We start from the raw sequence: 25,799 nt of genomic DNA on the forward strand, positions 1-25,799 counted from the left end.
AAGGTGACAGCAATCATAAATGATGTGGGAAGTCCGGGGCAGAGCCTCTTGTACCTGGTGGAAGGGGTCATGTTGTAGGGCCGCTGACTTCTGCTTTGCTTACATTGCAGTAATTAGGTCTTTTATTTCAGTTCTATGCTGAGGCTTTACCAGATGACATAGAGGGATTACTATCATCATGACTGGTGCCAGCAGCTGCTTGGTGCTCCTGCTCTTCTGTGTACTGCTGTGAATCCATTTTGATAACACTGTAAATTTGACTGCAAATTCAGAAGACCAAGCCTGCCAGCCCTGGTATTTCAATTTCAGCAATGACAATTAGCAATGGAGCTCTCCTCTTTGTGTGTTACCTATTGTGACTGGATCACTGATAACTTCTGGTATAAATTTATTTAAAGGAAATAGCGCAGGGCGCTTATTTATATAATTGCACATGCACTTATTTTTGATATTGTGTATATTTTGGTAAGGGAAATCTTTATTTTCTGAGACCAGGGGAAGAAATTTATTTCTTGTTTAAACTTGCAAGAGGAGATGCATTATTTCTTAAGGTATATATCTGATACAATAAGCCTTTTTGGATGGAAGTCTTTTGTGCGTTGTGATGTGGTGAAGTGGCTTGTTGGGGTTTGTACCTTTCTTTGTGTATTTTGGACTTCTGAAGAGGGGCACCATGCTAATTATACCTTTTGATGTGTGAAGTTCGAACATTGAATGCAGGAACTTTTAATTAAGACTGGCTCCTAGAGTCTCTGCATCTGAAAACCAGATGCAGGACATCACAGCACCTCTAGAATGTCATAGATAAGTGTAAATACACAGGGTAAAACAGGCCTGCCACCTTTCAAGTAAAACAGACATTGAGATAACTTTTCAACCCATTTTCAAAATTCCTTTAATGATCTTGTGCCATTTAAAGCTGGTGTGCAAAGGGCATGTGGAGGAAAAGGTGGTGTGCATATAGGATGGCTTGTGAGTAAAGCTGGTGGGTATATCATCATCATTTATTTATATAGCGCCACTAATTACGCAGCGCTGTACAGAGAACTCATTCACATCAGAGGTGGCATGAGAGGAAAGCTGGTATGCATATGGGGTCACATGTGAGGAACGCTGGTGGACATATGGGGTGGCATGTGAGGAACGCTGGTGGACATATGGGGTGGCATGTGACTAAAGCTGGTGGGTATATGAGGTGGCATGAGAGGAAAGCTGGTATGCATATGGGGTCACATGTGAGGAACGCTGGTGGACATATGGGATGGCATGTGACTAAAGCTGGTGGGTATATGGGGTGGCATGTGAGACAAAGCTTGTTGGCGTATGGGTGGCATATAAGAGTTAAACTAGTAGGCATGTGTGAGATTTTTGTACAGAGAGAAGCTGTGGTTATTTTAGGGTTGTTTGTGGTGCACCTGGTTATAATTTTAAAACTTGAATGTTTATTGGTTGCCCTAAATTAATTGTATCCCCCATAAACTGATAGCAAGAAAAGTGTACAAGATAGAATAGTGAAGATAAAATATCACTAAAATACATTTTACCGTTTTTCCCATTTACTGTTTTGCAAAACAACACTGGTTTTCAGTTTTTGGGAAAATGGAACGGGTTGGGTACCTTATCCCGATAACAAAAATGCAGACATCGAATCCCCCGACAGGATGAGAGCGAAGGTGCAATTGCCGAGAGAGCGGTAATAGTGACAGCTTCAAAAACAGACGTCAAACAATTCAGACGAATGAAGATGCTGTCAGCTTCCAATGACATCACTTTCAAGGGCCAGAGTCTGATTTGAGCTGTTAAGCTGCTAATTTAATGAGGTGCCACCTGTACAATGTTCTTTACAAAGCCTAGAACATTGTACAGCCGGCGCTTCCTTAAATTAGCAGTTTAACAGCACGAATCATAGTGTGGCCCTTCAAGGTGACATCATTGTAGGCTGCTGGGATCTTGATTCCTTGGAACAGTTTGACCTCTCCTTGTCAAGCTGTCACTATTACCACTTTGTCAGGAATGACACCTTCGGTCTCATGATGTCGGGATTTCCGATGTTGGCATTTCTAGCATCGGGGTAATGGCTACCACCGCCTGCCCTATGGCCAGAGTATGCGTGAATGGGTCTCCTTCTCGCAGGTTTGCTTTGAGCAGAGGCACGAGACAGGGATGCCCCCTGCTCTTTTTGCCCTGGCCATTGAACCATTGTCTTTAGAGCACACTCGGGTATCCGCGGGTTAAAGGTGTGTCCCAGGACAGGCACCCTTGCTTTATATGCTGACGACATGTTATTTTTGTTGGATATTGGTCACTGTCTCCCCATGCTCCTGCAGGGACTCTGGGCTATTGGTCAATTGGGATAAGTCATGTGTCTGGTCAGGGGATCCTGAATGACTGGCCAGGCTTTTCAGTCCCCCTACAGTGGACCCCTAAGTTCCAAGTACCTGGACATATTGATTTCCAATGACATAGGTTGAATATAATATTGAATATAATGTTCAACCGCAGATTGAGTATTTGAAAGGTCGATTGCATGCATGGAAACAGATGGTCACAGGACAAGTGACTCTTGTCAAAATGATCCTCCAGCTGAATTAAGTTCTTGTTCGTCTTGCAGCAAGCATCAATCTGCATTCCACAATCTATATTTCGCACAATAGACTGTTTTATATCGTTCCTTGTGTGGACAGATAAGAGGGCCCACATTAGGTTCAATATACTATGCAGATCTCGTAGGACTGGGGGGCTTGTCCTGCCGAACCTCCATCTTTACTATTTTGCCTCTCAGTTGACATATATTGGGGCGTGTTTGCTGTCCGGGGGGACACGGATCTGATTTTCTAGTATCTGAGAAAGGTTCCCAACATTCCTGGACCCAGTTCGTCCTGACTGGTAGACGCACTAAGCGGGATCCTCCCTTGGTGTCGCAAGCTGGAAAAATTTGGCAGATCTCAGTCAAAGTCACTGATGGCCCTGGATAACACAGAGTCACTCCCCTCTGGGGTAAATTAGATTTTGGTGAGCTGTTTAAGAGGGAGAGGGGTGCGCCTGATGCAAATATGGAATTCGGCATATTGGGCAATTGTATGAGGACCGGGTGCCCTGTTCCTTTGTGTAGCTCCACAGCTTGCATGGACTCCATAGGAGTCATTTCTATAAATACTTACAACTCAGGCATGCACTTACCTCAGAGTTTTGGGGGCCCAGCCCAAATCTCCTTGTGGACCCTTTAAAGGCGCAATTGGCAAGACTGGGTACTCGGCACCAAATCTCATCAATTTACTTCATTCTGATGAAGGGACTGGGTGCAAATGGACTTTCAAAATGGTGACTCGCCTGGGAAGCTGATCTGGGCAGGGTTAGTGATAAGGACTGGGGCCTACTTTACACCCCTATGGCTGTCTAAGTTTAACAGGGGTGAGGCGGAACTATATCCGAAATGTGGGAGTCCGGGGGTTGACTTCTGGCATATCATATGGAACTGCCCAGAGGTATCTCTCTTCTGGAGATAGGTTGTGGACTGCGTTGTATAACTGGAGATGGGAATAACATCCATGAATCCTAGACTATGTCCCTTTGGCCTGGTGATCGCCAGGAAATGGATGAATTCGGAGGCCCCCTCTCTGAGAGATTAGATAGATCTGGTCAATGACACTGTTGGTCACAAAAGATATATGTACTCAAGTTGTAATATTGTTGATAAATATGATAAAATAGTATAGGTGGAGGATCTCTCCCGATTTAGAAGAGGGGCTGCGGGTGGTGGAGCCCCCTTAAGCGATCTGCCCCGGGTAGGCACCCAGCTACCTCATGCATAATGCTTCCCAGCGGTATTTGGGTGACAATAGCCCTCACTGTTGACCTGCGTTGTGATTACACTACCTATATATCCTACTTACTGCGAAACCATTGTTGGGTAGCTGCCACTCCCACCAGCATGTCAGCCATGTTTCTCCCCTTTCTCTGTGTTTTATAAACTGCTTTCTCAAACGCTAATGTTTATTGCCATTTCTGTGCTCTTTGTTGATTTTCATGACACTGTTTTGGCCCCTGCAAGGGCTTAGATTAGTAATATTAATTTTGTAGATAAGAAAATATGTAAAACTTTAAATAAAATATTTTCTGATTTAAAAACAAATGTCAGTCTTTGGAGACAAAAACATCTAAAATGAAAATCTCTTCTATTTATTCCCTATTCCTTCCGATAATTTTTAATCCTGATTTTCAAAAAGGTTTTTCTTCTAATGTATTTCAAACTTGGTATAAGCAATGGCTGAAATCTATTTATCATTTTTTAGATGGTAATACATTGAAACCGTTAGAATTTCAACAATTAATTAACACTTTGCCAGATATAACAACTTCTGGCAAGTAATGAGTTATATACATAGGAGACACTCCAGTTCACTAAATACAAATAAAGGGAAAAATATATAATGTTCCCAACTAAATAACCATAAAAATGTATTTATATTGGGCAAAATAAGCCTTTATTACATAAATCACATGTAGGTGAAATATTTAAAAACATAAAGTGATGAAAAGTATAGATAAGAAATGTTAAAAATGAATTAATAAGACCTTGTGATGTATCAGCCGATACGTGTGTAGTAATATATCTCAGAATATAATAATCTCATCAAATTCACACTATTATTAGACTCTAATTACATAATAGAGCCAAGAATTATCTCCAAGGGGCATAGATCAATATTTAAATATTTTAATTATGGATATATGAGCAGATAAATGGTAAACAAATATGTAACAACATCTATGAGTGATTCTTCTACAAGTTATATAAGTTTTTTATATCACACATTTCATAGTGCCAATTTTTTTTCATGAAATAAGTTCACATATAGGGTTATTATACTCCAAAGTATCTAGAAAAGTTTATTCCTTTTAAGGTCACTATATTAAAGACATTATCATCATCATCATCATTATCATTTATTTATATAGCACCACTAATTCCGCAGCGCTGTACAGAGAACTCATTCACATCAGTCCCTGCCCCATTGGAGCTTACAGTCTAAATTCCCTAACATACATACACACACACACACACACAGACACTAGAGTTAATTTTTGATTGCAGCCAATTAACCTACCAGTATGTTTTTAGAGTGAGGGAGGAAACCGGAGCACCCGGAGGAAACCCACGCAAACACGGGGAGAACATACAAACTCCACACAGATAAGGCCATGGTCGGGAATTGAACTCAGGACCCCAGCACTGTGAGGCAGAAGTGCTAACCACTAGGCCAATGTGCTGCCCTTTCTAATTCATAGTGTCTGATCATATAAAAATAAATGTCTTATAGACCAATAAATAGGAATACTCCTTAGTACCTTTAGTGTCACTAGCCAGTAACACTCCTATATCTCATCAATCAGTTGGTAACATTTCTTAGGGTTTTACCCCATGGTATTATCTCTGCCATGGATCAGTATCATTATTAAATGTCCGTTGATATAACTTATAATACCACATCAATATTATGTTTCAAATTCATGATAGTTCTCTCAGAGTCACTCTTGTTTATATTAAGAGCTGCTACTGTGTGTCTGTTACATATATAGATGTTAGGGACCTCCCCTTTATATCTATAATATCGTGCCATACAGTAGCCATATATATGTGCCATACAGTAGCGTGCCCAAAATTCTGCTATGAATCAATTTGTCCACATATTCCTAATGTTAGAGCTAAATAGTATCCCCTACTAATAATTGAACAGCCCAAATAGATTATATAAATTACCGAGAGTCGCGGCTAGTCTGCCGCTATTGGCCGGTACTTCCGGGTCTGTGACGTCACCACGTCCGGCGCACGTTTCTAATAAAACGTACGTCGGGCGTGGCGCTGAACAGTCTAGGGTTGGTTAGTCATTATGGCAGGGGGACCCCTGCCGCATGTCCCCCTGCAATAGTGCCTCCAACCCTGGCTGGTTTGCCTAGTGCTGGTTCCGTGAAAATAGGGGGGACCCCATGCAAAATGTACCCCAATTTTCACAGACCCAGCAGTAGTCTGGCAGCACTAGGGTTAAGACTAAATAGAGGGAGGACCCCACGCTTTTTTTTTTTTAACACTTTTTTTCCAGCAGCTGTATGACAGTCTAACAGTGATGTGTTTATACAACAGGCTGCTAGAATGCAGCGTGTTGTATCTGGCGTGTTTGAAAGCAAACTCTCCTGAGTTTTGCTTACTCGCAGCTTCCTACATTGGAGACTTGTATAGCTGCAGTGGCAGACAGTCGGGAGTTTGATCTCTATCGATTTTGCAAATAGCGATTTTGACAGAAGCACAGCTCTGGCGATTTTGCATGAAATCTCAGCTTCCTACATCTGCTAGTTTCAACTGTCCCGAGAAAATCGCTGATTTTGCAAAATCGCACCTTGATACATTTGCCCCTTGGTCTGTTTTTGTAAGTGTTTAAGTTTATATTGGAAGAACACCCCCTTTGGACATTTTTTTCAACATCATTTTTGATTGATTGAAATGAGGACGGTTCCAATCCTTGTGCGATAACCTCTAGCTTTAAGTAATGAGTTATGTTGGCAAAGTGTTAGAATCATTGCAAGCTACAGATAGGCAATTTGCCTTGGATAGTGCATTGTGGAATCAAACCCCAAATGTCTTTTCTACTTTATATATATATATATACCATACAGACAAAAGTATTCGGACACTTGAGCATTACACAAACAGGGACTGTAATGACATTGAAATCAGATACATATATTTTAATATGGAGTTGGTCCCCCTCAGGGGCGGATCTAAAATTTTCTTTAACCCGGGGCGTTTTAGGAGGGGGGGGGGGGGGGCGATTAAGTCCCAGCCCCCTTTTTGAAAACTCTTGCTGCCAACGACTGCACACTATGTGCAGGTCTGTTCGGCAGAGACAGGCAGGGAGAGTGTGCTGCCCGGCTGCTCTGATTGTGTTTAAAACACAATCAGAGCAGCCCGTCGGGCAAGCCCCTGTCAGGAGGGGGGCTCCCCCTGGATCTGCCACTGCTCCCCCTTTTGCAGCGTTAACAGCTTCCACGCTTCTTGGAAGGCTTTCCACAAGATGTTGGAGTGTTTATGTGGGAATTTGAGCCCATTCATTCTGTAGAGCATTTATGAGGTCAGGCACTGATGTAGGACAAGAAGACCTGGCTCACAATCTCCGTTCCAGTTCATCCCAAAGGTGTTCGTTCGATGGGATTGAGGTCAGGGCTCTGTGTAGGCCAGTCAAGTTCTTCCACACTGAACTCATCAAACCATTTTTGTAGTACTTGCTCTGTGCACTGGGGAACAGTCATGTTTGAATAGAAAAGGGCCTTCCCCAAACTGTTGCCACAAAGTTGGTAGCATAGCATTGTCCAAAATGACTTGGTATGCTGAAGTATTAAGATTGCCCTTCATTGGAGATAAGGGGCCTAGCCCAAACCCTGAAAAGCAGCCCCATACCATTATCCCTCCTCCACCAAACTTCACAGTTGGCATAATGCGTCAGGTATGTAACGTTCTCCCGGCATCCGCCAAACCCAGACTCGCCCATCCAGAGAAGCGTGATTCGTCACTCCACAGAACAAGTTTCCACTGCTCCACAGTCCAGTGTTGGTGTGCTTTACACCACTCCATCCGTCGCTTGGCATTGGTGATGTGAGGCTGCATGCAGCTGCACAGATATGGAAACCCATTCCATTAAGATCCCACAGCAGTTTTTGTGCTTACATTAATGCCAGTGGAAGTTCGAAACTCTTCATCTATGGAATCAGCAGAGCGTTGGCGACTTTTATGCACCATGCACTTTTTTTGTGATTTGATGTGGTCTTCCGCTACGTGGCTGAGTTGCTATTGTTCCTATACGCTTCTACTTTCTAATAATATCACTTACAGTTGACCATGGAATATCCAGCAGGGATGAAATTTCACGAACCGTCTTATTGCATAGGTGGCATCATATCACAATACCACGCTGGAAGTCACTGAGCTCTTCATTTGTGATACAGAATGTATCACAAATGTTTGCAAATGGACACTGTATGGCTAGGTGCTTGATTTTATACACCTCTGGCAACGGGTCTGATTGAAACACCTCGACTCAGTAATTAACAGGTGTGGCCAAAAACTTTTGTCCATATAGCGTGTGTCTGTGTATATATATATATATATATATATATTATATGCTTGTAATAAATTATTGTTAGGATAAATAACACCAATGTGTTGATGGCTATATGGCAGTGGATCCCAAACTTTCTCAGTTCAAGGCACCCCTAATCCAGAATAATCACCAAGTAGCCCATCGCCTTACTTACCCAGCTTACCACCGGCTCTGTCCGCTGCAGCTTTGTGAGGTCACCACAGCGCAGGTGGGAAACGCTGCTGTCCGGGATTGAGTGGGATGTATGCAAGAAGGATGGATGTGGGGACTATCTTTTTGCTGCGTAGCTGCTCAGACCTTCTGTTGCATAGACTGCATGTGTGTGTTTTTTCCATTAAAGAACACAAATCTGTGATTTAGCAGCTCCACTATTTTGTGTTTGACAACAATGTTATTCAATGATAGTGCTGAATCTGCAGCTAACCACAGGATTTGATAGCATACCATGTCTGTACAGCGCAAAGAACATATCAATTAAGGCTTCTGCCTTAATTGTTGCAATTGCATGTTGCAGTTTGAGTAGAAGAGTTTCAATAGTGTTCTTAAATTTTAGCTGGTGTGTAAGTGTTACAAACCTTAACCGGACATGTTATCCGTAAGGTTTTTATCTATGGAATATACAGTAGATATATAGTTCATCTATATATCTATACACCTGGATTTGAATTGTAAATCACAGCTTTGATGCCCGAATTTAGTGTGGGAACATAAAAACAAAGGCAAAATAGCTAACAGTGCCATTTGGTTGGGTGGAGCGGGGAAACTGCACAAAAGCATGAAATGACAATCATAGGTGAAGATTCTACAACACCTACAAATATCCACTTAGCATCCTCCCTACATATAACATCCTCCCGGCCCACCTACCAATATCTACCCAATGTCCTCCCTTCATACATAGTTATCCACCTAACATTCTTGTGAGGATAATTGTTAAATGTTTTGCTCTTTTGCTTTGCCCAATACCCTCATGTGTCAACCTGGCTGTGACCAGATGGGCTTGTTTCACCACCCGGTCTGTAGGGGAAGAAGGATGAAGGATGTTCTTCCTGTCCAGTTTATCTGGGCTTCTCTCTCACCATCAGTAACCGACTGTTACTGACCATCCTACTGGTGTCACTGTGCTACCAGACACTCGATGACTGCACATGCCAACTGCCTAATAGTTGTAGGAGAATTCAGCTACCACTACTAGGCTCCTTCAATGGCACTTAGAATCGCTTACTTCTGAGTTGCTGGTATAGCTGCTGCAGTACTTCTTTGCTGTGGGCTGGCTGGTACCTCCTGACTGCTTACTATAGATCAGGACTGCTGGGTAGAGGGCAGAGCATTGACACAGAGACTCTGGTTTCAATACAGGACAGCAGGGGAGGGCTGGCTGATTTCCGCACACAGCAGCGGCTCATCCTTAAAGGGTGGTTTTTGGTGCAATATATATTTATCTATATAAAAAGAGGCTATTGTAGTGTTGCCTAATCCAATAATCCACAAAGTGGACGAAAATGCAGTTAGACAACACAGCAACTAACCCTCATCCTTCTCTTCTCTTTTCATCTCCAGGTATGTCCATCCACTCTACTACTACTCTGATCGTTAATCTGTGAAATTCATCCCTGCAATCTGTGTTTAAAGTATGTTATAGGAAACTGTTATCTGTTTAAACTTAGGTTGGCACAGTCTTTTATTGCTGCCTAATTTATGATAGTTATCTGGCCTCTTCCATCCTATCCCACAAATGTTTTCTTTTCCTTTGATTAGCTGACCAATTAGCACATCTGTAGTGTATTCCTAGATTAGACTGACTACATCTTAGCTTCATTCTATGGGGAGACGTATGTGGGGGGAGACGTGTGTGATTTCTTCACGAAGTGGGATTTTCTCACAAAGTGGACGAAAATGCAGTTAGACAACACAGTGGGACAAACATTGGACTTGATTTTACTTCCAGCAATAAGCCGCATCTGCCACAGCCTATTTCTGCATTACTTGTCTATCTATATGGAACACTACAAAGAGGTAATTCTTTAAAATCCCCTAACTTTTTGCTTTTACTCCTTTTATCACAATGTTTAACAAATTGCTTTTCTTAGTCTCATTTCATGGCATGATCTTTAGGACGGTGTCATCTCTCACCCCTCCACCAACACACAAACTTGTCCACATTACACCTTCATTACTCCACTCACCTCTAGTCAACACCCATGAACTGTTATCCTATTTATTATCTCTAACAAGTAAATCCTCCACCTGTCACCAGAAAATAAGAGATCACACATCCTACAATCCCCTTACCTATCTTTCTCTCACTCTGCTTCTATTTGCTGGTGATATATCACCTAATCCAGGTCCCCCACACTCCTCACACACACATACATCAGAGCACTACCGTTCTATAGCAAACCTCACACACATCACCTGTCTCCCCTCTCTTCCAAAGTCCTTTAAATGTGCCCTCCGGAATGCACGCTCTGTTTGTAACGAACTTACCTCCATTCATGATCTCTCCCTCTCAAAAAACCTCAACCTTATGGCAATAACAGAAACATGGCTCACGCATTCAGACACTGCCTCACCTGCAGCACTTTCACATGGTGGCCTCCATCTCACCCACACCTCCAGACTTGAAGGCAGACAAGGAGGGGGGGTTGGACTACTTCTCTCCCCACAGTGCACTTACACAGTTCTACCAAATGTCCCATCACTCACGTTCACATCTTTTGAAGTACATGCTATTCGCATTTTTAATCCACTCTCTCTACGTGATGCGGTGATCTATCGTCCCCCTGGAGCACACCAACAATTTGAGGATTTCTCTGCATGGCTCCCTCACTTCTTATCTTCAGACATCCCCAACATGCCCATTGATAACCCACCTTCCAAAGCTGCTTCCAAGCTACTCTCTCTAACCTCCTCCCTTGACCTCTCCCAGTGGATTGAATCATCTACTCATAAGGATGGCCACTGCCTTGATCTTGTTTTCTCTAGACTATGCTTAGTTTTCTTAACACACCCTTCCCCCTCTCGGATCATCACCTTATCAGCTACACTCTCACCCCCACTGCTCTAACCTCTCTACTGTCTAACTCTACCAAGCCTCCTCATACTCGCAGAAATCTGAATTCTATTAATCTTCAACGATTTTCCACCTCTCTCCAACACCTTCTCTCCCCTATCTCTACATTCTAATCCCCTGAGATGGCAGTACCATATTTTCACCTAACCTTAGCAATGGCCCTTGATCAAGTGGCTCCAGCGACACTACATACTACACGTCGACTTCGATGTCAACCGTGGCACACTAAAGCAACACGAAGTCTTCAAAAACTGTCCCGTAAAGCAAAACGTCACTGGCGTAAATCTCGAAGCTCTAATGACTTCTTCACATATACTTCTGTTTACCGCTCCTATCGAAATGCTCTGGACACTGCAAAACAAACATACTTCCAATCTCTTACCTATGCTCAGGCTTCTAACCCCAAACGCCTTTTCAATACATTTAATCATCTTCTCAATCCTCCCACCCCGAACCCTCCATCTACTATCAGTGCTCAGGATCTTGCTTCCTACTTCAAGGACAAGATTGATAAGATCATACTAGAAATGGTATCCTCTTCCTCGACAAGCAATCAGCTCAATTCCTTCCCACTACCCTTTGACACCCTCTCTTCATTTGATCCCACAAATGAAGAGGAGATTTCTACTCTCTTCTTATCTTCCTACTCTACCTCCTGTCCTCTTGATACTATTCCCTCACAAATTGGTAGATCCCTGTCTCCTGTACTCATTTCACCTCTAACTCAAATCTGTAATCTCTCACTCTCTACTGGCATCTTTCCATCACTATACAAGCATGCAGTGATTACTCCTATTCTAAAAAAACAAAACTCCGACTCAAACTCTCTTACAAATTACCGTCCCATCTCTCAGCTCCCGTGCCCCTCCAAGCTTCTAGAGAGACTTGCCTACACTCGCCTCACATGCTTTCTTTCTGCAAACAACTTGTTGGATCCTCTTCAGTCTGGCTTTCGTTCTCAACACTCCACAGAGACTGCGCTGACCAAGGTTGTCAATGATCTGATCGCTGCTAAAACTGAACGCCATTACTCTCTCCTAATTCTCCTGGATCTCTCGGCTGCATTTGACACCGTTGACCATTCTCTTCTCATACAAACGCTGCAATCCCTAGGTCTTCAAGACACTGTTCTATCCTGGTTCTCATCCTACCTTTCTAATCGCTCTTTCACTGTTAATTTCTCTGGAGCCACCTCTGCTCCGCTTCCCCTATCCGTTGGAGTACCACAAGGCTCAGTGCTAGGTCCTCTGCTGTTCCCTATCTATACCGTTTCTCTTGGAAATCTAATAAGTTCCTTTGGCTTTCAGTATCATCTCTATGCGGATGATACCCAAATCTATCTATCCTCTCCTGATCTCTCGACATCTGTGTTGTCCCGTGTAACAGACTGTCTTTCTGCCATATCATCTTGGATGTCCTCTCGCCAACTCAAACTTAATCTTTCTAAAACAGAGTTAATAATATTCCCACCCGCCAACAAGAGCATATCTGACATTTCTATCTCTGTTGATAACATGACCATAAATCCCACCCCACAAGCTCGCTGCCTAGGTGTAATCCTTGATTCACACCTATCCTTTGTTCCCCACATTGACTCTATATCTAAATCATGTTACATACATCTAAAGAACATTTCCAGAATCCGCACATATCTCACACAAGACACTGCTAAAACCTTAATTCATGCACTTATCATCTCCCGCATTGACTATTGCAATTCCCTCCTTACTGGTCTTCCCAAAAACAGACTCAAACTCCTACAATCTATTTTGCATGCTGCGGCAAGACTGATTTTCCTTGCAAATCGCTATTCCTCTGTTGAATCACTCTGTATGTCTCTACACTGGCTGCCTGTCTTCTACCGAATCCAATATAAAATACTGTTACTAACCTACAAGGCCAGCAACAAAGCTGTACCAACATACATCTCCTCTCTTGTCTCAAAATATCTCCCAACTCGGCAGCTCCATTCTGCAAAAGATCTGCGTCTGTCATCCACCCTCATTACATCCTCCCATTCCCGGTTACAGGACTTTTTTCGGGCTGCACCCACTCTATGGAACTCTCTCCCTCGCACAATAAGACTCTCCTCTGGTCTACAAACTTTCAAGCGTTCTCTGAAAACCTACCTATTCAGACAAGCTTATAATATTCCTCAACCACCCTCTTAACCTCACTACCTTTAGCCTGTTACTGCCTGTTACACAATTTCACACAAGACAACTACCCCCTGACCAACATTGTTGTGTGACACGATCATTTAGCTTATGAGTCACTTTTACCTTTGCAGTCTGGCTGGGCCAAGATGCAAAATGTATACTTAACCTCATGTGTCAATCTCCCATTGTCCCATAGATTGTAAGCTTGCGAGCAGCCTTATCACCTCTTTGTCTGTTTTACCCAGTTTGTTTATTAGTTTATTATGTTTGTCCCCAATTGTAAAGCGCTACGGAATATGTTGGCGCTATATAAATAAATGATGATGATGATATATATATTATGCCCAGGCCCAGAGCTGGATTAAGGCTCTGGGGGGTCTGGGCACTTTAGACAGGGTAACCCCCTATGATGTAGCATGGTTATCATTTTAGACAAATACACAGGCAATACTGTGTGCACTACTGTTAGGTGCACACAGTTCTGCCTTCACGAGCAGTACACGATGAAGCGGGACATACCTCACAACTGTCCTAAGGGACACAGTGACCCAAGTACGGAACTGTCTCACCAGATTCAGGACAGTTGGCAGACTGTCCTGCTCCCTCCTACCTGTTCTTGTCACTGTCACCCCTTGTGGCTGCTGGTTACTTTAACTCATTTGCTGGTTGTCTGGATCCTGGAATATTGGAGGCCCTCTTTGGGGAAAAAAATGGGTACATAAAATTTAGAAAACTCCAACAAGTCCCAGTGTTAAATCAACAGCACCCACGTTTTATAATTAGGCCTCCCTCTAGCTACAATAATTTAAAATAATAATATTCATATTTGCTAAATAGATCTCTTTCCCTCCAACCAACCCTGATATTAGATAGCAAACACATTTAATATATAAACCTATTTCCCTCCCCTCAAACAGCCCCAGCATTATTTTAAATAGCATTTACGACTAACAAATATAACCATTTACCACAATAATCCCAGGCATTAAATAATTCATAATCACATTTAATAAATAGACCTCATTTTCCCCAAACAGCCCCACAATCAATTAATAGCTCACCACCCCAGCATTAACTTAAAGGTGCAATTACTCCATCTTAAATTCATAGGACCCACTATTAAATTAAATTGTCCCACCATCACCCCACAAATAAAAGAGCACCCAATACTTAGCCCCCACCTGCACTCGATTAAATTGATAGCCTACCTCCCACATTATATTAAGACCCCCTCCCTCACACACACTACATTCCTAGACTGGTCATTACCACACACAATACATTCATATACTGGCCCCTCCCATACATTCATATACTGCCGCCGCAAACACACAATACATACATATACTGCCCCCACAAACACACACAATACATACATATACTGTCCCCACAAACAAACACAATACATTCATATACTGGCCCCCACAAACAAACACAATACATTCATATACTGGCCCCCACAAACACACACAATACGTTCATATACTGGCCCCCACAAACACACACAATACATTCATATACTGGCCCCCACAAACACACACAATACATTCATATATTGCCCCCACAAACACACAATACGTTCATATACTGGCCCCCGCAAACACACACAATACATTCATATACTGCCGCGCCCCCTACACACACACAATACATTCATATACTGGCCCCCACAAACACACACAATACATTCATATACTGGCCCCCACAAACACACACAATACATTCATATACTGGCCGCCACAGACACGCATTACATTCATATACTGCCGCCCCCCCCCCTACACACACAATACATACATATACTGCCCCCACAAACACACAATACATTCATATACTGGCTCCAACAAACACACACAATACATTCATATACTGGCCGCCACAGACACACAATACATTCATATACTGGCCCCCACAAACACACAATACATTCATATACTGGCTCCCACAAACACACACAATACATTCATATATTGCCCCCACAAACACACAATACATTCATATACTGGCCCCCACAAACACACAATACGTTCATATACTGGCCCCCACAAACACACACAATACATTCATATACTGGCCCCCACAAACACACACAATACATTCATATACTGGCCGCCACAGACACACAATACATTCATATACTGCCGCCACCCCCCCACCCCCCCTATACACACAATACATACATATACTGCCCCCACAAACACACACAATACATTCATATACTGTCCCCCACAAACACACACAATACATTCATATACTGGCCCCCTACAAACACACACAATACATTCATATACTGGCCCCCACAAACACACACAATACATTCATATACTGCCCCCACAAACACACAATACATTCATATACTGCCGCCCCCCCCCTACACACACAATACATTCATATACTGGTCCCCACAAACACACACAATACATTCATATACTGCCCCCACAAACACACACACAATACATTCATATACTGCCGCGCCCCCTACACACACACAATACATACATATACTGGCACACCTCTCACACAGACATTAATTTAGCACACTGACACTGACATACACAATATTAATATAATACACCCCCTGGCACAATCCCCCGCGCTGTCAGTTTCTTTAGACATGGGACAGAACCCGCGCAATGCATGGCAGAGGTGCATTGCGCGAGCATAGAAAGTGGTAGGGAGGGGGGACGAATCGTTAGGATCCGCGGCCAATTCAAGGTGGCTGGTCCCGGGGGGAGGGGCCAGCCGAGTACAAACCTGCCGGCCCGAAATAATGTTTTTATGTCCGGCCCAAGGGACATGTGCCCCCCTGCCACCCGGGCCAGCCCGCCCCTGCAGGACAGCCGGGGAACGGTTTAGAGAGTAAGCTCTTGTCTGTTGGTCACAGGATTCAGCAGGTAATAGTCTCAGGCAGTGATGTTTAATTGCTCAATAGTCCTGACAAGAACTTTTGCACACTAGCTTGAGGTACTAGTGATCTCCAGAAGCTCAGATGGTATAATTTAACATGGTCAAATAGGGCTCTTTTATAGAGATTCTGACACACATATTTGCAGGGGATAATCTAGCCCCTTCCGAGCTGGCACCACAATGTCTGAGATATTACATTGAATCTTTACCATCAGGATGTAATATAATCACTAAACTTGCATTTAACACAATTCAACTTTCACATCAATTTGTGATTTTCTAAATTACTTGCTGGTTGCATTATTCAGACAGGTTCTAAAATACAAGGTGAAAAACTACACAGCAAAGTAAAATAACAACCTCCTGCTGTGCTTTCGGACTAAAAAGATGCGTTGGTCACTTCTGAGATGAGAAGACTTAATTAGCATGATTAGCCTGCCTTCAGAAGTTACAAAAACAAATGACCTCCTATCATTACATATCCATTACAAAAATACAACACAATATTTCAAATCAGTACAATTGCAATTATATACAGCGGCGCACTAGGCTGCTAATTGAAATACATTTCTGCAATGAGTTATTTCTACATGATCCCGCCACACTGTCATGCCCAGAACCCTTAGGAGGTTCAGAATCACTTAGGCAAACAGTTGGTTACAAGTACAAACAGGATGTATTATACACAGCAATCTCGGTGAAACATTACAGAAAAAAAGGCAAATGGTTTAACTTTCCCAAAGGAGCAATAGTCACCATCACTGTCCCAGCTGCTGAGCTACAATCTTCTGCTCCTCTACCAGCGAGGTAGGGATCAATGTCTTCTCGCTTGTTAGGACAGTGCCCTGAACATGTGTGGAACCCTCTATTCCACCAGAGGGGCGGCTGTTTTGGACTTTGTGCACTTCACATATGGATGTTTTATCTGTGAAGGGCTAACATCCTCCCTCACCTGTCTCCCTGCTTTAAGTTCCTGACCCTTGATCTGTTGTTTGCTCCTATCTACATATTGTTGTTCTGATCTCCATCTGCATCCAGCCTTTGTTCCAATGTCCTACCACTTGGCTTCCTGTTTCTCTGCATGTCTTCATATTCCTGGTCCTGGCTGTTGGCTATTTCATTATTTCATCATTGCACCTTCCAGCGTTTTACCCTGTAAGGCTGTCACACCACTTTGTGGTTTAACGTTTAGTTTACATACAGTTCGGTGACTTTGCTTCTATGTTATTGTGACTTGTTATTTGTATTCTATAACTGGGACTGTTTCCGTTGAACTATGGTTTGTTACTCTCCAGCCTAAGGTCTCTGCTATACAGCCATCCCATGTGTTAATCTCAACAAACTTTACTATTATGTCACCTAATATTACACCTAATTTATTATAGTAACAAACACAACAGAGTTTGTAAAAGTCTTTAATAACACAATAGAAACAAAGCTTAACAAAGAACTGATCAGTGCTGTAATAACACTGGAATAACTATGGAACGTAAATACAACCCTAGGACCGTCCTGCCATCATGTTCTACGCCCCTGGTGTGGTAACACCGTAGGAGATGGCACAACGACAGGCGGAACTGGAGCTCTACAATAAAAGACGAATTTTGATATATATAACCTTGGAAACTCTGCAATCTGGAGACTGAATAAATCTGGGTCAGTCTTCGTCATCCTGAAGAAACCTCATCTTGTGTGCTGGAGGAGCATCTGTGCTAAGGATGCGCTTGCGAAGAATTGGAGTCACCAGGGGTAAAGGAGCGATCGTGGCTCTTGCTTTCCCACTGCCGTAAGTTACCTAAGATCGCAAAACATAACAATAATCTGCATCAGTCATTACATGATCTTCAAGGGATCAATCCTAAGTATTTGCACTATGGGGTACAGCACAGTGGCCTAGTGGTTAGCAAGTCTGCCTCACAGCACTGGGTGTCATGAGTTTGATACCTGACCATGGCCTTATCTGTGTGGAGTTTGTATGTTCTCCCTGTGCTTATGTGGGTTTCCTCCGGGTGCTCCGGTTTCCTCCCATACTCCAAAAACATACCAGTAGGTTAATTGGCTGCTTTCAAAATTGACCCTTGTCTGTCTGTCTGTCTGTTTGTGTGTGTGTCTATATTAAGGAATTTAGACTGTAAGCCCCAATGGGGCAGGGACTGATGTAAATGAGTTCTCTGTACAGCGCTGCGGAATTAGTGGCGCTATATAAATAAATGATGATGATGATGATGGGGTAGACGTAGGTCAATACTGGCAGTGCAGTCAAAAGCCATTTCTGGAATCAATACTGAACTGGGATTCCAGAAAAGTTGTTATCATGTGTAAGAGGAAGTGGCAACGTTGTAAAAATAAAAACGTATTTCTTCTTATCTGCTGCTTTATCTCTGTGTGCTCACGCTCTAAGGCTGCTCCTAAAGTGGGTGTCACTTATTCATGCATGTTTACCACCTGGGGATGCTCAGTGTTTCAGCCTGAACACATGTGGAGCAGGTATTTACTGCAGAGTTTCACGCTATCGATCCCCTGCTGACTAGGAGGCTGGAACATGGAGAGGAGGATTCTGGGAACCTCAATGTTCTCTGATGATCATGTGCCCACTATGCTCAGGCAACGGAGCAGCTTGGCTGGAGGTGTAGAGTGTCAGCTTACGGAACCAGCACACAGCCTGGACTCTCCTGATGAGAAGGACTATAGGGCATATCCCAGTGTGGTCACATGCCTGGTAGACGGTGTGCGGAGCCTGATATTTATTTCAGCCAACTTGGTGAGAAGAACTAACCTATCCCAAGAGCTTACAAACACTGAGATTCAAAGACAAAAGTACTCATTGGGAACAAAGCTGGTGGACTCTATGACTAAACTGGATTTTGTTTCATGCACGGTTGCTTTCTGCACTGCCATATTGTTTGGATAGTCTGATCTCCTTGGCCACTAAAATGATTAGATCTAGTGCTATCTGGACCTAGGTAACCGTAGATCTAATATACTGCATCTTATTGATGATTGTTACTTCAGAAATAAACGTGTTTTGCACATACTTAGCCATCCTCCCCGAAATCCAGATAGGTCTCCCCGGAGAGCAGGCCGTTCCCTCGCATCCTGCTCACCTCCTAGTGAAGTGGGTGGGTTGGGGGCCTCCATACCAAGCACTGCATCATGGGCGACAGTCTCAAAAGGATGCTATTCGTGTTACCCTGCTGCCCTCCTTGAGTATATTTTAGCTTTTAAATATGTCATTAATTTTCTTACAGGTAACCAGTCATTCACCCAGCAGTATTTAAAACATTTGGGGGGGATTCAATTAGCCGCGTTACTTTTTGCAGTAATTATGCACACGATTACCGATATTACGGTAATCTTTAACGCTGGTCTTTGCTCGCAGCTCAGAGAGCTTTGTGAAGATACCGGGTTTATTTGGCCCAATTACACCCATGGGTGCCTTACTATGCCAAGGGAAGCGCACCCAGTACCTTCTAGGGTTCCTGTAGTAGCTCAGGCAAATGCAGTTAGAAAGGTACAGCAGTAAATGTATTGTAATAAAAACAATCACTAGAATACTATATATAAGCAGTAAATAAATACCAGGCAGGTTTATCACATTATCTGTCCCTTACCCCACTAGCTTAAGGCGCTTCAGTCACCTGGTTGTACTGACTTGCTGAATCCCAGCCACGTGGAATCTCTCCTCTACCCACGTGATATGAGTCAACCCGTGGTCTCCCTGCTCGATCAGGCCCACCAAGTAACAAGTCTGCTGTGGAGTTCTTCTGAGCAGGATGCTCAGTCCAGCAGAAGCCCAGACCTCAACGCTGGAGTTCTTTCCAGGATCAAATCAATAAGAAACCAACACTCATCCCTGGCTCTCACTCTTTCCTCCATAAACTGAAGATTTTCCACACTCCAGGGGTGACCTTAGATCGTGGGATCCTCTGAGAGTGGTTGTCTGTTACAAGGCTGTACCTTCTCATCCCAATACCTCCCTTGGTCCCTTGCAGGGGATGACTCCAAGGAGTCTGGCTGAGTACAACCTGAGACAATGGGGACAAACTCAGGTTAATTAAGGGACAAGACCAAGATTAAGTGACACTGCCAGTATTAACCCCTTACAAGCCTTTTTAGCCAGAACTAGCTTCCAGCTGATCAGGACTTCCTGTAGAGAAAGGAGGAAAAGAATGAATACGGCTACAGCCCCCTCACCTGTATCCTGGAACTAGACCCCACCCAATCCTTACCCATAACCCACCTGGCTTCAATTTAAGATCAATCATCACTGCAATATCAACAATATATAATAATATAACATCTCCTATATAGGCATCCCCATGTAATAAGACACCGCGCTTGTACTCTGGTGAGCTGGAGAACACTAACAGGGCTATAAAACGTACATGTTGTTATGCTGAAACTAGGTTCTCCATGTGACCTTTAGAGATGAGATAAAACTTGTGAATCGGCTCCTCCTGTTAGAGGACAGAGTATGTACAAGGCTTATGCACACTGTTATGTCAGAGACGTCCCAGGCTCTTCCTCCTGATGTAGCTCCCAGCAATCTCCTGCAGCCCACTCCGGAGGGGACCTAAGAAGCCTCCATCCTAATCGCGACTGATATCACATGAGTGTTATTCAGGTTATTACTTGTAGAACTAGAACTAAGTGGCAGCATGCACTGATAGCACATGAGTGTTATTCAGGCTATTACTTGTAGAACTAGAACTAAGTGGCAGCATGCACTGATATCACATGAGTGTTATTCAGGCTATTACTTGTAGAACTAGAACTAAGTGGCAGCATGCACTGATATCACATGAGGTTATTCAGGCTATTACTTGTAGAACTAGAACTAAGTGGCAGCATGCACTGATAGCACATGAGTGTTATTACAGGTTATTACTTGTAGAACTAGAACTAAGTGGCAGCATGCACTGATATCACATGAGTGTTATTCAGGCTATTACTTGTAGAACTAGAACTAAGTGGCAGCATGCACTGATAGCACATGAGTGTTATTCAGGCTATTACTTGTAGAACTAGAACTAAGTGGCAGCATGCACTGATAGCACATGAGGTTATTCAGGCTATTACTTGTAGAACTAGAACTAAGTGGCAGCATGCACTGATAGCACATGAGTGTTATTCAGGTTATTACTTATAGAACTAGAACTAAGTGGCAGCATGCACTGATAGCACATGAGGTTATTCAGGCTATTACTTGTAGAACTAGAACTAAGTGGCAGCATGTACTGATAGCACATGAGGTTATTCAGGCTATTACTTGTAGAACTAGAACTAAGTGGCAGCATGTACTGATAGCACATGAGGTTATTCAGGCTATTACTTGTAGAACTAGAACTAAGTGGCAGCATGTACTGATAGCACATGAGGTTATTCAGGCTATTACTTGTAGAACTAGAACTAAGTGGCAGCATGTACTGATAGCACATGAGGTTATTCAGGCTATTACTTGTAGAACTAGAACTAAGTGGCAGCATGCACTGATAGCACATGAGTGTTATTCAGGTTATTACTTATAGAACTAGAACTAAGAGGCAGCATGTACTGATAGCACATGAGGTTATTCAGGCTATTACTTGTAGAACTAGAACTAAGTGGCAGCATGCACTGATAGCACACGAGTGTTATTCAGGTTATTACTTATAGAACTAGAACTAAGTGGCAGCATGCACTGATATCACATGAGGTTATTCAGGTTATTACATGGAGAACTAGAACTTAGTGGCAGCATGCACTGATATCACATGAGTGTTATTACAGGCTATTACTTGTAGAACTAGAACTAAGTGGCAGCATGCACTGATAGCACATGAGTGTTATTACAGGCTATTACTTGTAGAACTAGAACTAAGTGGCAGCATGCACTGATATCACATGAGGTTATTCAGGTTATTACATGGAGAACTAGAACTAAGTGGCAGCATGCACTGATATCACATGAGTGTTATTACAGGCTATTACTTGTAGAACTAGAACTAAGTGGCAGCATGCACTGATAGCACATGAGTGTTATTACAGGTTATTACTTGTAGAACTAAGTGGCAGCATGCACTGATAGCACATGAGTGTTATTCAGGTTATTACATGGAGAACTAGAACTAAGAGGCAGCATGCACTGATAGCACATGAGTGTTATTCAGCTTATTACATGGAGAACTAGAACTAAGAGGCAGCATGCACTGATAGCACATGAGTGTTATTCAGGCTATTACTTGTAGAACTAGAACTAAGTGGCAGCATGCACTGATATCACATGAGGTTATTCAGGTTATTACATGGAGAACTAGAACTAAGTGGCAGCATGTACTGATATCACATGAGTGTTATTACAGGTTATTACTTGTAGAACTAGAACTAAGTGGCAGCATGCACTGATAGCACATGAGTGTTATTCAGGCTATTACTTGTAGAACTAGAACTAAGTGGCAGCATGTACTGATAGCACATGAGTGTTATTCAGGTTATTACTTGTAGAACTAGAACTAAGTGGCAGCATGCACTGATAGCACATGAGGTTATTCAGGCTATTATTTGTAGAACTAGAACTAAGTGGCAGCATGCACTGATATCACACGAGTGTTATTCAGGTTATTACTTGTAGAACTAGAACTAAGTGGCAGCATGTACTGATAGCACATGAGGTTATTCAGGCTATTACTTGTAGAACTAGAACTAAGTGGCAGCATGTACTGATAGCACATGAGGTTATTCAGGCTATTACTTGTAGAACTAGAACTAAGTGGCAGCATGCACTGATAGCACACGAGTGTTATTCAGGTTATTACTTGTAGAACTAGAACTAAGTGGCAGCATGCACTGATATCACATGAGTGTTATTACAGGCTATTACTTGTAGAACTAGAACTAAGTGGCAGCATGCACTGATATCACATGAGGTTATTCAGGTTATTACATGGAGAACTAGAACTAAGTGGCAGCATGCACTGATATCACATGAGTGTTATTACAGGCTATTACTTGTAGAACTAGAACTAAGTGGCAGCATGCACTGATAGCACATGAGTGTTATTACAGGTTATTACTTGTAGAACTAAGTGGCAGCATGCACTGATAGCACATGAGTGTTATTCAGGTTATTACATGGAGAACTAGAACTAAGTGGCAGCATGCACTGATAGCACATGAGTGTTATTCAGCTTATTACATGGAGAACTAGAACTAAGAGGCAGCATGCACTGATAGCACATGAGTGTTATTCAGCTTATTACATGTAGAACTAGAACTAAGTGGCAGCATGCACTGATATCACATGAGGTTATTCAGGTTATTACATGGAGAACTAGAACTAAGTGGCAGCATGCACTGATAGCACATGAGTGTTATTCAGGCTATTACTTGTAGAACTAGAACTAAGTGGCAGCATGTACTGATAGCACATGAGTGTTATTCAGGTTATTACTTGTAGAACTAGAACTAAGTGGCAGCATGCACTGATAGCACATGAGTGTTATTCAGGCTATTACTTGTAGAACTAGAACTAAGTGGCAGCATGTACTGATAGCACATGAGTGTTATTCAGGTTATTACTTGTAGAACTAGAACTAAGTGGCAGCATGCACTGATATCACATGAGTGTTATTCAGGTTATTACATGGAGAACTAGAACTAAGTGGCAGCATGTACTGATATCACATGAGTGTTATTCAGGTTATTACATTGAGAACTAGAACTAAGTGGCAGCATGCACTGATAGCACATGAGTGTTATTCAGGTTATTACTTGTAGAACTAGAACTAAGTGGCAGCATGCACTGATATCACATGAGTGTTATTCAGGTTATTACATGGAGAACTAGAACTAAGTGGCAGCATGTACTGATATCACATGAGTGTTATTCAGGTTATTACATTGAGAACTAGAACTAAGTGGCAGCATGCACTGATAGCACATGAGCGTTATTCAGGTACCAGGAGGAGCCCAGTGATCAGCATTGGACACTGCTCATTAGATGAGGGTGGAGATCATTCTTTCTGGTCTTTCCCTAGGACTGAGCCAGACACTGCGTAAGTTGGTTTGTTAGTTATTTTCAGGGATGGGGCAGTTTTTCGTTTTACATTTTTTTATTTATTTTTTATCCTTTCTGACAGGAGAGATACCTGAAATAATTTGCAGCTTCTCGTCTGTCACAACTACAAAATGCAGATTGATAACTTGGATGATTTGTATCAAGGTCTCCAAACCACAAATATTGTTTGAGACCTGTTGTTGGTTTCATGCTATGAGCAGTTTTTTTTTTTCAGTAAATCGCGCATTTTACAAATCGCACATTAAATAGCATGGAAATCTGTGGTTTGGTGAAACTGCGGTTTCGTAAATCTCCTCCTTAATATCATTTAGTGCACGGTTCTATACCAAGTAAACATGGGTTGACTACACGTTACCGACTCCACTACTTGACATGGAAAACGCCTACAAATCCGAAATTATGAATAAACTGATTGAAAAATAAACAGAGTTACCTTCAACCCAATGCTGGAGATCTCAGACGGGAGCACGATGCTGACGGCAACTGATTTCGATTGGAGAAGTTTTCCAGACTGCAGGGTGACATCATCGCTACGTCAGTCAGTAGAAATTTAAAGCGGCAATGTCGGGTTAAGTGTTTAAAACCTTAACCTTAGGGGTCCCCACATTGCTCCAGCGACGGGTTGAAGGTAAGTCTGTTTATTTTCCAATCGGTTTTTCATAATTTTGGATTTTCTTTGTAGGTCTTCTCCATGTCGGAGTAGTGGTAATCATAAAAGCGATTACCAACATAACTAATAGAGGATTCTTTACTCACCGTAAAATCCATTTGACTTAGTCCATTGGGGGACACTGCGATACATTGGGGTATAGCAGATAGAATTAGAGCACTTTAAGCTTTAAAATGAAGGCCAGCTCCTCCCCTGCTACGCCCCTCCCATGGGAGCCATCTTCAGTTTTATAACAGCCAAGAAGAGAGCGTAACCAGCCGAAACAACAACCTACCTAGAACATAAACAACCAACAGTCAGGCAAGGTTGGGCGCGCAGTGTTCCCCAAAGGACTAATAGAAATGGATTCTACAGTGAGTATAAATCTAGTAAAGATCTAGAATGTACCCCCTGGAGACCACCTCTTACCCATGCATCTGTAGTGGAGCAGACTCACTTGTCGTGAAACTCCAACAAGCAAGCCCCCGCCACCACACTCACCTTCTGACAAGGTGGTGAGTCATGGACACTGTTATTCTGGCTGCTTGGGTGCCGAGCGGCGGCCTGTCCAGGCCAGTCTGCCCCTCTGGCCCATCCCTCTATGTGCCAAGGAATGGCCCCTGGCTGAAGCACCTCTGGAATTCCCAACATAGTGAATGGATTGAACATTTTGTTTACTTTTAGCTTTTGAGAGGCCACTGAGAGAAAGGAACTCTTCTCTCCCATGACTTGGGCAATAAACTTGTCCAGAGCTTGACCAAACAATACCAAACCGTCAAACAGCAAGGCCTCCAAGGCTCAT

General features: G+C 42.8%; 1 protein-coding gene across 8 annotated transcripts in view; it reads right to left on the reverse strand.

The window, feature by feature from the left end:
- Positions 1-17,691: 17,691 nt before the first annotated feature.
- Positions 17,692-25,799, reverse strand: part of M1AP (meiosis 1 associated protein) — a 65,659-nt gene continuing 57,551 nt past the window's right edge. For 6 of the 8 annotated variants that reach the window (XM_075178565.1, XM_075178546.1, XM_075178599.1 and 3 more), the window contains one exon: positions 17,692-18,087. In XM_075178565.1, coding sequence (XP_075034666.1) covers positions 17,950-18,087 — 138 coding nt within the window. In that variant the 3' untranslated portion in view covers positions 17,692-17,949. The other 2 variants (XR_012678059.1, XM_075178535.1) reach the window with 2 other exon arrangements.

Source organism: Mixophyes fleayi, chromosome 1, assembly GCF_038048845.1.
Source record: "Mixophyes fleayi isolate aMixFle1 chromosome 1, aMixFle1.hap1, whole genome shotgun sequence".
Lineage (NCBI taxonomy): Eukaryota > Metazoa > Chordata > Amphibia > Anura > Limnodynastidae > Mixophyes > Mixophyes fleayi.